The 14,693-nt window shown below is 39.7% G+C and overlaps 1 protein-coding gene across 2 annotated transcripts in view; it reads left to right on the forward strand.

The window, feature by feature from the left end:
* Positions 1 to 14,693, forward strand: part of ZFAND3 (zinc finger AN1-type containing 3) — a 240,902-nt gene that overhangs the window by 55,993 nt on the left and 170,216 nt on the right. For both annotated transcript variants that reach the window (XM_037895532.2, XM_037895531.2), the window contains exons 2-3: positions 6,317 to 6,357; positions 8,628 to 8,654. In XM_037895532.2, coding sequence (XP_037751460.1) covers positions 6,317 to 6,357; positions 8,628 to 8,654 — 68 coding nt within the window. The remainder of the gene's footprint in view (positions 1 to 6,316; positions 6,358 to 8,627; positions 8,655 to 14,693) is intronic.

The following is a 14,693-nucleotide window of genomic DNA, read 5'->3' on the forward strand; positions in this document are numbered from 1 at the left end:
GGGATTACATATTGTATCTGTAATTTAATTTATTGCAAAAACACTGGCAGGTACTGAGTGGGGTTTTGTGCCTTGAGTTGTACCACACTTTATGATAATGCTTAACCACACTGCTAGTAATAAATAGAATACTTAGTGGAATAGTGAATAGAATCCAGTAAACTGCTTTGAAATGTTGTTGGAGTGGATGAGCTCAGATCTTCATACAGTTTCAGTAAGGGTAAGTAGAAAAGTGCAATCAGTGGTAACAGAATTTAAAGAACTCTTCATGCTGCTGTATGTCATTCAGATTGCCAGTAAGTTATAATACCAATCATAGGTGCCGACGCCGTGGGTGCTCTGGGGCTGGAGTACCCATGGGGCAGCTCTCCACCCCACACCAGCTCACCTCTGCCTCTGCTCCACCTCCTCCCCTGAGCGCGCTGCTGGGTCCTGCTTCTCCCCCTTCCTCCCAGCACTTGCTCCGCGAGCCTGGGTGGGAGGGGGGAGGAGGGGGAATGCGGCACGCTTGGGGGAGGAGGCGGAGCCGGGGCAGGGATTTGGGGAGGGATCCAATAGGGGCAGGGAGGGGCGGAGTTGGGGCAGGGGTGCAAGCACCCACTGGCGCCGTCAAAAGTTGGCACCTGTGATACCAATATATATTTGAGATTTCAAGTATGTTAATTTTCACAATTATAGTTCCCCTCTGCACAGCCTTCATTTTCCATTATGGTCCTTGGCCATAAAAAACCCCCCAACAAAACAACAAAACTCTAGTTTAGGCTGGAGGTTGGCTTATGAGGCTTTAGCCTATAAAAGCCTTTTTTTTTTTTTTTCCCTTTTTTAAAAAAATCTGATGGGAGGGTGGGGGAGTATAAATGTTGGTTAGTGAGTTAAGATTTTAAAATGCAGTGTGTGTGTGACATCATGTGTTCACATATGTGCTTCTAAATCCTTAAAATGGCTTCTTCATCTACTGGGGAAATTTGCAGGCATTAGCAGGGAAAGTGAAAGACGGGGTTGCCAGCCCTCCAGGAGTGTGTAAATATCACTGTAATTGTAGTTTTGCTTGAGGGCAGACTTGTAAATTTCTTCCTCTATCAAAGTCCCTATTTTGCTGCTGGTACTTTCTCCTCTATCTGTTTAAAGGAATATTGTGTTCTCTACTACCTGAACTTTCCTTTAGCCAGTGAGGCCTATAGAAATGTTACATCTGATCATTCTCTGTCCTTGGGGATTTTCCAGCTGCCTAGAAGTATCCTCTGCCTCTAATTTTCTATGTCATGCCACTTGACCTGGGTAGCTTGTTTCACTTAATAGTTCCTGAATCCACAGGGTAACTTTACATCAGTTAAATGGTTTCTTTTCTGACACTGTACCTTCCAGTTGGTTTTAACTTCATAAAAAGAAAAGGAGTACTTGTGGCACCTTAGAGACTAACCAATTTATTTGAGCATAAGCTTTCGTGAGCTACAGCTCAAATAAAGCTTATGCTCAAATAAATTTGTTAGTCTCTAAGGTGCCACAAGTACTCCTTTTCTTTTTGCGAATACAGGCTAACACGGCTGCTACTCTGAAACCTTCTAACTTTATAGTCTCTTTAAGCCAATACCATTAGTTTGATTTGATTTATTCATATTTGTGGATGTCTGAATACTAATTTAAATTATTTCCAAGGGTAGGTTGTAAATTATAGAAATCCATTGTTTAACAGACACAAGTATGCAATTCTCCATTAACTATCACTAAGTGTGAGGTTGATTCTTGTGATGCAAATGTGAGGCTAGAAACCTACCAGCAATTAAACGCACAGTTTAATTCCCCTACAGGTTCCCCTACAGGATCAGTCCCCTAATGTACATGACCTATTGTGCCATATTTATAAAGCTTGACTTCAAAAGTCAGGCTATGTCTATGCTACCTCAGTAAGTCGACCTACGCTACGCAACTCCAGCTACGTTATTCACGTACCTGGAGTTGACATACCTTAGGTCAAGTTACCGTAGGGTCTACACCTCTGCGGGTTGATGGGAGAAAATCTCCAGTTGACTTATCTTACTCTTATCATTGAGGGTAGAGTATAAGGGTCAACTGGAGAGCGATCTACAGTCAATATGGCAGGTCTTTACTAGACCCGCTAAATCGACAGCCAGTGGATCAATCTCAGACTGTCTATCCCCGCTGTAGTGTAGACCTGCCATCAGGTTCTCTCTCCCCTCCCCACCATTCTTTATATACACAAGCAGTCTTTAACTCAAAGTTTCTGATAGAGGCTTATGGATTCAACATATTTTTTTTTATTTAAATGTTTTAAGAGATTATAATAAGCTTAGTCCTTAACATATTTTGTACTCAATTCAGATTTAATTTTAAACAGGTTTATTTGTAAAAAGAAAAACCATAGTATAATTTAAATAAAATTAAGAAATCCTTGATTTTTTTTAATCCATCCTGCATGAGATTTCCCATTTCTGTATTGACTTGGAGTTCTAGAACCATGGTACCTTCCTCACCTTTACAAAAATAATTCAGCTGAACTTTATGAACAACAGTAGTGGCTTGCTTTTTCTGGAGATATATTAAGAATTTTTCAGTTTCAGCCTTATCTTCCAGTGTTTTGGGGAGATGGGTTAGCTCTTAATAATTTGCAGTGAAATATACAATGGAAACCTTTAGTCAGTTTTACTTTGTTAAAAATCATAACTTCATATTGCACTGTACAGAAACAGTATGAGACTTCTGTGGCATTACATACCTGATCTTGCTGGAAGTGGGTATAACTATGTGTAACTGGTATACATACACATGTTTAGTACTGGGGTATCCAGGTATACCAATGTGTAGCATTTAGTAGAGGTTTTTTGCTAAACACCACTAAAATTTAAAAAAACCCACAACTATGTATTTTGCTTTCAAAATATTGATTCTGTGACATCTATGCTGTGGCCTTCGTTGAACTGTTGTCTGACTCAAGATTACTCTGTTCTTCTGACTTCCACTCCTGTGCTCTAACCAAAAGAAAGCACTGTTTTCTATTTAGTTGTTTTGTTGTGAGCTCGGTCCTGCTTCCAGTGGAGTGGGTGGCTAGACTTCTGTTGACTTCAGGAGCAACAGGATTGGCCCCATGTTATAAATGCCCGCCCTCCCATCCCTTCCCCATTTGCCACTGTTATCCACAGGCTGGTAGTGGTGTCCATTTCCCTAGTTAAGACCCAGATTCAGCAAAGCATTAACAACGTACTTAAGTACACTGAATTCTGAAGTGACCTTTTGTGACGAAAGGCTTGTCTACACTTAAATGCTACAGTTTAGACACTACCTACATCATTGAGATGGATTAGGGTTGCCATCTTGGTAATATTTAAAAGCTGGACACTCCAGCAGGAGTGCCAGAACCTCCCCTAACCTGTCTCGTCCCCCTGAGGCCCTGCCCCCATCCACTCGTCTTCCCCCCCACCTCCTTGTCGCTTGCTGCTTTTCCACTTCCACCCTCCCCACCCTCGCCCAGGTCAGGAGGGACTTCCCTGCAGGGCTGGGGCTGGGAGCTGCAGCCTCCCGACACAGGTAGGAGGTTGCTCCAGCTGAGGTAGGGGCTGGCGTGGGTGATGACCTAGCACTTCCCCGCCTCCCCCGCCCGCAGTAACCAGACTTTGGGTGTCAGGTCAGTAGATCTGACCGGATACTGTCAGATCCCCTTTTCGACCAGACTTGCTGGTCGAAAACCAGGCACCTGGGCCGCCCTAGGAGGGATTCTCCTGTCGGCCTAGGTTATCCACCTCCCCGAGAGGCGGTAGCTAGGTCGGCAGAAGAATTCTTCTGTCAACGTAGCACTGTCTACACTTGGGGTTAGGTCAGCTTAACTGTGTTGCTTGGGGGTGTGGATTTTTCACACTCCGGAGCAATGGAGTTGGGTCGACCTAGCTTTTTAGTGTAGATCAGGCCTAAGTGTGAATTCAGTGGAACTTAAGTGCTTTGTTGAATTGGGTTTTAAACACTATTGCCCCCCATCCGAAGATCTTCCATGTTATTTTAAAGAAAAATGATGGATTGACTGGAATCAGAATCTGGTGGATTTTGGTAGGATGATCTGTTTTTGCAGTGAGCACTATGCAGGATACAGCTTTGTAAGAAAATTGTTAAGTTTCTCATCAGCTTGTGTTAATGTATCCAAAATAAACAGGCCTTTTTAGGATTTTGCTTTATCTTTTATTTCTTGCATTGGCAGTTTTCGTTCCTCTGATCTTCTGGCTGAATGCAACTTCAATTTCTAGAGTGTTGCTTTGATTCTAAATCTCTTTGCTATCCTGCTGATTCTGGTTCTTTCTGCTTTGTTTTTTCAGTTGCCTTGCTGCATAGCACTGAACTGAAATTTAGTAATAGAGACTGGATCCAGAATGTACAACCTGCTCAACTTGTTCTCTATTCTTTTATTGTGGGATTAAAAAAAAAGGATGTGCCAAATATGTAGTAGCAATCTCCTTTCTTCGGTGTGGTTTGACCACTGTGATCTTTCCTTCTTATGTGAACGAGAAACTGAAAGATTCTGTACAGTGACCTGAAGTTATTCAGCCAGTAAGATGAATATGTGGGGACTGTTTCATAGCACCACTTGTTCAGAACATCCAGCTCCTGTGCTGTGAAAATGTGTCATTTTTTTTGTTAACATAGCAATATATTTCCTTCCCTCTCCATGCTTTTTCTTAAAAAAAAAAAAAAAAAAAATCCCATGAAGAGTAGACTTTGGATTGATAATTAGCAGGTGAGGCAGGTTGGTTATGCCTCTGAAAGCCTTCTTTCTCATTGCCAGTTCTGAAGAGATCAGTATGAACCACCCCTACTCTGCCTTGTTTTCTCTTGACTGCCCTTTGGGGTTTGGTGGTTTTGCAGAGACGCTCCTGCCTGGCATATTGAGTCAGTCTAGAATGTCTAACTCACAATCAGTGAGTACGGGACTTCAGTATGCTAATGCTGTAGGTGTGGGCTCACCTGCTGTTTTTAATTGCAGTTTTTCTGAAGGTAGATAATCTGTGTAGAATGTCAATGCACATATTCAATATCTGGGTATATATCAACCAGATGATGTATTTGTATGGCTGGATAGAGCGGCTCTGCTTTTTTTCCGCCCCTAGGATTTAATGTTTCTCCTTCGCACATACCGCTCATATTTAAAATTAGAGTGTGTGTCTGTGCATCTCCTGCTGTAGCTGGCAAGTATGTTTGACTCATACCTGCAGTAACCTGTATTCTATTGGGATTTTTAGTCAATTATAAACCAACTTTCACCTTTGCAGAAATTCAAAAGCATCTTAATGTCCTGAAATGCCTGGCACAAAGATATGAGTAATCATATCTGGATTTTCTCTATGTTACAGGAAAATAATTTAAAATGCCCTATTTGCAAAACACTTAGAATGTTTCTATAATTCCATCAGGAAAATATTTAATCTGAGAAGTAATTGGTCTGAAAAGACACTTATAGAAATACTTGCCATTTGACACTACAGTGGTCTCCATTGAGTGCCTAGATTTTTATAACATACATAAACTATGCAAGTTGTGGGTTCTTTTTCAAAATTCCAGCTTTGTTTGATTTTAAACTAGAAATGTAATTATTTTGGTAGGCTCCATTGTTTTTGTTCCCACATCTGTCTTTACCTTTAGAAACATAGCTAATTTAGCACTGGTGAGACGTTCCAGGTAGACCACCCATGAAAAGTGAGTTCCTCTATTTTCGGAACTGGTCTAGCATGGGCAGTTTTGCTGTAACCTTGCTTACCAGCATGTACTTCAACCCTGCTCAGAATGGTGTTAAAGTGCTTTCTCATGTAACCCCAAAATGTGCCTTTTATGGCGTTTGGTCTGAACCAAATCAGGAATATTGGACAAATCAAATCCTGTGTAGTTTGTGTAGAAGAAAACATGTCAACATATTTCCTGAAATGTTACAATGGGAGATTGCCAGTCCTGAAAACCTGTTGCTGCTGCAGGGAGCTGTCACATTCAAGTGGAATAATTCAGCTTTTCATCTCTATCATACCTGTTATCCTACAGGTTATTTATGAATGCTAGGATAGATGTTTGGAAGCCATGCTTTGAAAGCTCTTTCCGAAGTTGAAGAAAGATTGTCAAATGAGATTCTTTCCCACCCCCTGCCCCGCCTTCAGTTCTGCCAGCCCTTTGCCACTGATGACTTGTATAGGTGCCTAGCCATTTAAATTTTTGTCCCCTCCTACCGTTGTTTTTCTTCTGAAAACTCCTGATGTATTGCTTAGAATTATAATAATGAATTTTTAGCTCTACTCTCTTTTTTTTTTTTTTTTTTTCCCCCTTGCCCTAGGTCCAGCAAGACTATGAATCTCTGTTCCAAATGCTTTGCTGGTAAGTGCACTAAAAGGTTTTGTGTTTTTCTTCGACTATCTAAATCACATTGTTGCCATCTCTTTTGGGGTTTATGCATGGGGTTCAGTTTTTTCAGTGTGTGTGAAATCAGATTCTCCTCACTTTGGTTCTTCATTTTATTTGCTCAGGTTTGTTGAAACAATCCCCAATATATAAAGCAAGAGCCTCTAGTGTAAACATACCCATCAAGCCTTCACCCAGTGAAGATAACAGAAGTCTGGGATGCCCTTGAACTGTAGAGCTCCAGTCTTAGTGCAACTCGTGTAAATTTCACATAGCTTTCAAAATGTATCAGTCTGGTTTGGCATTTTGAATTCAGTCGGTCACATTTTTACTCTCCTACTAAACACCAAAATCTTGCATAGATGAAACTATAAAAGGAAGAGTGGCGGCTATGGAAATCAGTCCTGCGGCCCATGTGTATTTAATATCCAACTTGTACATTAAATCATTGGTTGTTGACCAACAGGCTCAACCCTAAACTCTGCATCATATTTTCCTGTTGCAAACTTGGAGAATGCTGCGAACTGTTATCAACCTTTTGTCAGTCTCTTGTAGCTTGCACCCTCTTACATTAACTTTCTCGATTTTGAAATCATTCTGTTGCCATTCATTATACTAATGCCACTTACTTTGCCATAATTAAAGCTCTTCCATTGTTCCATGTCTTAAAAGAATCTCCTTCAAGGGCTAGAAGTAAATTAAAAAGCTGAGGCAAAAAAACTCAACCTTATTATGGTTTAGATTCTTGGCTGAGCCCTAAAACTAAAATGTAATGACCCATTGGATTTTTTTAGGCTATTCATTTTGAATGCATAAATCCATGTTTGTTGGTTTGTTTTTTTAAATTTGAGCTAAGAGTGCATAAAGTACCCGCCAGATTCCTTTTGGAATTTCTCTTTAAAGTCTAGGAAGACCCTTGCTTGGTGGATCATAGATAATATACAAGTTCACCATACTAATTTCATAAAGGAATAAAGTACCACAAACTTTGATGTACATGAGTACTGAAAAGCATGCAGATTTCAGATTACAAGTAAGTATTAGACATACAAGTATGTTTACATATCAAATATACACTTTTATATTTGACAGGCAAGGGAGGTGAGGCAATATCTTTTATTGGGCCAACTTCTCTTGGTGGAAGGTACAGGCTTTTGAGCTACAAAGAGCTGTTCCTCAGATCTGGGGAAGTGATACTCTGCTTCCTTCCCCAGACCTGCAGAAGAGCTCTGTATAGCTCAAAAGCTTGTACCTGCCACCAATAAAAGTTGATCCAATAAAAGATATTGCCTCACCTACCTTGTCTCTCTCGTATCCTGGGACCAACACAGCTGCGGCAACTCTACAAACAACCTGTATATTTAATAGTTAGCTATAAACTGACAATCTTGCATATCTTGGAGTTAACAGAATACACCAGGCTGTACAAACAGCAGATCAACATGGAGTGGAGCTTCTTTAAACCTTGATTTGTATTGATTTTTCTTTAGAAGAAAACAAGTTTAAGATGTATTTTCTTCCTGTTCTGCAAGTCTTGTTTGAAAAGCCCTTCCCCTCTGAATAAGTACCCTGCATATGCAAAGGCTTACTCACACTGCGAGTGATATTGTTCAAACCTATATGTAGAAACTTTAAAATGTCAAGGATCCCTTAGAGCCATTTTAGTCTCTTTTCTAAAATACACTGTATTATGTGAATTTAAAGCTACTGTATCCATTAGACCTTGACAGTCTGGGATCAGTGATCAGATTGCCACTAGTTATTACTGACAGGGAGAGAACTGATATTCTGGGACTGCCAAACTTGCTTTTGCTGTCTTAGGTCCCAATTGTGGCTTGTTGGTAATCTTCATATGGCAGGAGTCTTCTAGTATTCATTAACAGGTGATAACTAACATGCTTTCCTCTAATACTTTCCCTCTTCTTTTTTTTTAAAAGCGAGTGACTAATTTTCTGTGGATTTTTTTAATGTAATGTTGTTGGATTTCAGCCAGACCATTAAAATAGGAAGGCAAAGACTTGTACTCTGCTCCTGTAAATTGAACCACAATAGTTATCAAGAAAAACATCAAAATCTGTGTTGTCATAATTTAGACCCCCCAAAAATGCCAAGGATTCTTCCTCTTACATTTTTGTGATAAGGTGGCAAGCTATAAACTAATGTGTTGTAGCAGTTTTGCATGAGGGGGAGAATTTGTGAGTGTTATTACTTATCTTGACCCTTGTTTCCTTTCTCTTTCATTTTAGAAAAAAGAAATCCACACAATGAAAAAGGTTAGTAACTAGGCGGTTAAGTAACTGAATTAAAACAAAAAATGGAGGGCGGGTCTCTTCTGTCCCCTTTCTCTGAGGGGAAAAAAAATTACACTCTGGTAGAAGGTAGAATTTTAAATATATCAGATGAGGACGGCAACAGGCTACTGAGGAAACAAAACATAGTTGCTGGGTTTGCATTGCAGTATAAATTACAGAAACAGTGTCTTCCTGCCTTCCTTTACCTTTTTTGCCATAATTTCAATCTTGCCAAATTATATACAAGTTCCTGAATATATAATCATGATCTGATATGATCTTTCTTTCCCTGAAACATTCATGGGTATTACATAATTAGTCTTCAGTTGTGATAAGAAATGGGATTAAATTGGCACAGATCTGGTCAGAGCAAAGGGCAATGCCCAGGAGCTGTTCTTTAATTCTTGTTTGGCCAAATACTAACAACAGCTAAATGACTATGGGGATGAACATATGGGGTGATCTGGCAACTTGTTTGTTTAACCTGTGGTCGAAAAGGAAAAGTAGCATGATCATGGGCTAGGAGCCAGGAATTTCTGAGCAGTATGCCAGGCACTTTATAGACAAGTGTGAAGATAAACCCTTTCTGGTAGAAATTGAAGTACTAACCTCGAAAGGCTTGAAAGTTCACAGGACTATTCAACATGACCACAGATCTAGCATTTCTGGTTTAATTCTTAGTTCTTAACTTGCACAAAAAGGTTTATGAAACTCTGGAGAGAAGAGTTTGAAATTAACAAGAAATTTTTTTTGAGAAAAATCAAACCTGTCTTAGTTAAGAATTAGTAAAAATCACAGATCCTGAAATGTTAAAATGCTTTCAACAGAGACTCAACATTAATCCTGGGTCAGCAAAGTACTTTATAGTGTGCTGGTCTTCATTTTGTAATGATGCCTAAAAGCTATCTATACCCCACTGTCTCCAGTAAAGGTACAGTAGGGTGAAACCTTGATGTTGAATTGTCACAGATGAATTAACTGTAGATTGGTAACCTATAATAACTTTAGACATCTCACTTATCCAAACTAGAAACTAAAGGAGGTTTTGGAATTAATTGAGAAACTTAACAGTAACAAGTCACCGGGACCAGATGGCATTCACCCAAGAGTTCTGAAAGAACTCAAATGTGAAATTGCTGAACTATTAACTATGGTTTGTAACCTGTCCTTTAAATCAGCTACTGTACCCAATGACTGGAAGATAGCTAATGTAACGCCAATATTTAAGAAGGGCTCTAGAGGTGATCCTGGCAGTTACAGACCGGTAAGTCTAACGTCAGTACTGGGCAAATTAGTTGAAACAATAGCAAAGAATAAAATTGTCAGACACCTAGAAGAACATAAATTGTTGCGCAAAAGTCAACATGGTTTCTGTAAAGGGAGATCGTGTCTTACTAATCTATTAGAGTTCTTTGAGGGGGTCAACAAATATGTGGACAAGGGGGATCCAACGGACATAGTGTACTTAGATTTCCAGAAAGCCTTTGACAAGGTCCCTCACCAAAGGCTCTTACGTAAATTAAGTTGTCATGGGATAAGAGGGAAGATCTTTTCCATGGACTGAGAACTGGTTAAAAGACAGGGAACAAAGGGTAGGAATAAATGGTAGATTTTCAGAATGGGAGGGTAACTAGTGGTGTTCCCCAAGGGTCAGTCCTAGGACCAGTACTATTCAACTTATTCATAAATGATCTGGAGAAAGGGGTAAACAGTGAGGTGACAAAGTTTGCAGATGATACTAAACTGCTCAAGATAGTTAAGACCGAAGCAGACTGTGAAGAACTTAAAAAAGATCTCACAAAACTAAGTGATTAGGCAACAAAATGGCAAATGAAATTGAATGTGGATAAATGTAAAGTAATGCACATTAGAAAGAATACCCCCAACTATACATACAATATGATGGGGGCTAATTTAGGTACAACTAATCAGGAGAAAGATCTTGGAGTCATCGTGGAGAGTTCTCTGAAGACGTCCACGCAGTGTGCAACAGCAGTCAAAAAAGCAAATGGGATGTTAGGAAACGTTAAAAAAGGGATAGAGAATAAGAGAATATCTTATTGCCCTTATATAAATCCATGGTACGCCCACATCCTGAATACTGCGTACGGATGTGGTCCCCTAATCTCAAAAAAGATATATTGGCATTAGAAAAGTTTCAGAAAAGGGCAACTAAAGTGATTAGGGGTTTGGAACGGGTCCCATATGAGAAGATATTAAAGAAGCTAGGACTTTTCAGCTTGGAAAAGAGGAGACTAAGGGGGGATATGGTAGAGGTATATAAAATCATGAGTGGTGTGGAGAAAGTGAATAAGGAAAAGTTATTTACTTGTTCCCATAATATAAGAACTAGGGGCCACCAAATGAAATTAATGGGCAGCAGGTTTAAAACAAATAAAAGGAAGTTCTTCTTCACTCAGCGCACAGTTAACCTGTGGAACTCCTTGCCTGAGGAGGTTGTGAAGGCTAGGACTATAACAGGGTTTAAAAGAGAACTGAATAAATTCATGGCGGTTAAGTCCATTAATGGCTATTAGCCAGGATGGGTGAGGAATGGTGTCCCTAGCCTCTGTTTGTCAGAGGGTGGAGATGGATGGCAGGAGAGAGATCACTTGATCATTACCTGTTAGGTTCACTCCCTCTGGGGTACCTGGCATTGGCCACTGTCAGTAGACAGGATATTGGGCTGGATGGACCTTTGGTCTGATCCAGTATGGCCATTCTTATGTTCTTATGAAATGCTATATTGTCATACTTTTTCAAATTGGAATGTAGAATGGTAAGTGAGGAAATGCAAATGGATAGGTAGACTAGGTACTTCACCGACACCACATTCTATACCATTACTACAACCTGTCCTGTCAATTTGGCAAACTGTTTGTGCTCAGTGCCTGAATTACTAGACACTGTGGGATTTTCAAAAGCATCTAGCATTGGCCTAACTCTGCTTCTACTGAAGTCTGGGGACTCTTACTGTAGACTTCAGTGGGAGCAGGATTAGGCCGATGCTGATTGTTTATGCAAACTCACTCTTAAATTGTAGGGTCTTTCAGGCAGGGACTGTTTTCCTATATATTTGTATAGCACGTGGCATAACAAAGTCTCAATCCTGAGACTCTGGGCACTAGTGCAAAACAAATAGACCTCTCACTAACACCAAATATTTATGTGTACTCTTTCCTTAAATCATTATATAAATATATTTCACCTTTAGTCCATTTGCTCTCAGACTAGTGGAAGGTAGTTGTTATGGAGCAGACAGGAAAGGAAAAGGAGTGCAGGCAATGGTTGCAGCTTGCCCAAAGGCTAATACATGAAATTAAAGGTAAGTGCCATAGTACAAGATTGTATGGTGGGGAGATGCACAAAGACCTCTGGAAGTAGAACAGAATAATTTAAGAACATCAGCGGGGTAAAATATTTCTAACAAAACTCTTGAGGGGCTTCATAGTGCTTCTCAGTGAGGCTATAATTGAAGGTATGTATGAGGGAACTAGACCCAAGCTATCTTCCATCTCTAACTTCTGATTTAAACCATGCTACAAGATTTCCACATTTACCTGAACCACTATATCAGCATAATTCGATTCAAGAATATACTTCTTTCTCTGAGCTGTGCATGCAACAGATTATGTACATGTGGTGAGTTCTCTAAAATTGTCAGAAAAGACTGAATGTCTTGATTGCTGGTTCACTGTCATTTGTTGCTTGAAATAGTGTGTGCGTGTGTTCTTGTGCTACCATCTTGACAAATAAAATCCTGTTTAATTATGACCAAAATCTACAATAGAGTAGAAATCATAGAATATCAGAGTTGGAAGGGACCTCAGGAGGTCATCTAGTCCAAAATCATTATTGCTGACCACCAAACTGGCAATATGTATCAATACGTATGCAGTGGCTATATGTCAGACTATAAAGTTTTGTTACTTGAACACAATATTGATTTTTATTTTCCCTTCAGTTTGAGGGATGCATATAACAAGGAAAGAGGGATAAAAAAAATGGCACTGCTTTCTCTAAGGTGGGTTCATATATACAACATACCAATGTTCTGCCTTGGTTTTCATCTTTTAATGTAGATCTAGAAAACTATAAAAGCCATTTCAGTGGCAAATCTTTATTCCCCAGAATTCTTCTGCATCCCTGATTGTGCAGAATTATTAAATTAATTTCTATACACTTTTAACCCTGCCACTTCCATTGAGGAGGCCTGCTGCTGTAGTAGATTTTTAAGAACTAGACATGACTTGTTTAGAAACTCATTAAATGACAGGAAGAATTACTCTTCAGTAAAACCAGAAATTATCCTTTCATCTGTCTCCCTGAATGATTTTCCTGGATTTACAATGGTAGCTCCACCCTGCTTGTTCTAGGCTGCAAGAGACTGGAATCAAGGTTGGGTTCCTTCATGGCAATGTAAAGCGACCACAGGGATGACCTGACAAACACTCTTTGGGGGTGCATTTCCAAGTCGCTTTTTGGAGTCAGTAAACTGCAGAGCAGGTCTTCTATTAGTCTTTTGGCTTGCTGTGTGGGAAACAATTCCAACAAAAATACAAGCCTTTTGCAGACTGCTGTTTCATATCCTGTAATCTGTGCTATATAGTATTGCACAATAAATGGCAAACCATTTATGTACTTTCCTTCAGGGGCAAAGGGAGGAACAAACTTCTGTTTCTAAATGAAATATCAAAAAATCCAGTGTGTTTGCATTGTCTAGGTGCTTACCCTCTCTACTGATGTGCAGCCTTATGTTTTAGTGCTCTGATGTTGGAAGAGCAGCAAGAAATATCTACAGCTTAAAAGCAGCATTGTGTCTGTACGCAGACACCTTTTTTTAGGAGGGCTGCAGTATGGTGTCTGTGTTAGTCTCTAATATAAGCAGGCATCTCCTTTTGTATTGCTCCATTAGGCTGGATCTTTGATAGTGGTGGGTTCCCATTGTATTCATGTCTGTCTTAGTGTTTGTAGCATACAGAATGTTTACTGCAAAACTGTTAAAGCAAATTCACTTGACTAGCATTTGAGAGACTGGCAGTATTTTTGTGTTCCAGTCCATTTTGTATTACACATTCAAACTGATAAGCATTCTTTTGAAAATTGCGTAGCCAATCACACTGCTCACCATGGTAACTCTAGCTTAGGTAGTCTGGAAATACCCATCTACAGGGTCCTGAAGCATCATAGATATTTATTTAGCATTCAGCATATCTTCATTTGGTCTTCTATACAGCCCTCCCCAATTGCAGGTTAAAGGTCTGTGTTTTTAATGGGAAGAGAGAGAAGAATGCCACAGAACTTGTAAACACTCAGAGAATCCAAGCGTATATCAAACCTTACTAAGGAGGAGAATCATGATTGTGAAAAAGAATTAAATGGAAGCTAAATAAAGGATTTTATTGGGATTTGGTTTATTGACACTCTTAATTTGCATTGTCTACCCTCAATTCCTTTTACCTTGCTAGCTGGCCCTTATCATTTTGCGCCGTTAGCAAGACTGAAGCCTCTGCAAAGTGTGACGACTCAGGTGATAGCATTGCCTGGTTCATTAAAACGGGCTAATATTTGTAGTCATGTGGGAAACATTTACTACTCTTCTAAATGTGACTTGATTAGTGAATCATAAGCAAACAAGACAAAAGATAAAGTCCTAATGTTTTGGAGGAGAAATACTTATGCGTAGGAAATCAGTTCATCCAAGTATAGTTGCATTCCTAATTTAATTTAGCTCTGGTTGATGAGGCAACCTGTGACAAATTATGCTGTAGAAGATTTCCCCCTACGTGTAGCCAGAAATCAATATGTGCAGGGTATAGGATGGGCAGGAGGGTACTATACAGCAGTTTTTGAGGGGTGAATACAATATTTTGGGTTACTCAATGAGGTGAATATAATTTACACCTCTTTCAAAGGTGGATCCTGCCCTCTTCTCTATAGCCATGACGCAGAAATATTACTACAGGGTTCTACACCCTGGTAGCAGAATTAGTGTAGTACTGGTGTGAGATGGGAATTGGG

Source organism: Chelonia mydas, chromosome 3 (genome assembly GCF_015237465.2).
Source record: "Chelonia mydas isolate rCheMyd1 chromosome 3, rCheMyd1.pri.v2, whole genome shotgun sequence".
In the NCBI taxonomy this organism is placed as follows: Eukaryota; Metazoa; Chordata; order Testudines; family Cheloniidae; genus Chelonia; species Chelonia mydas.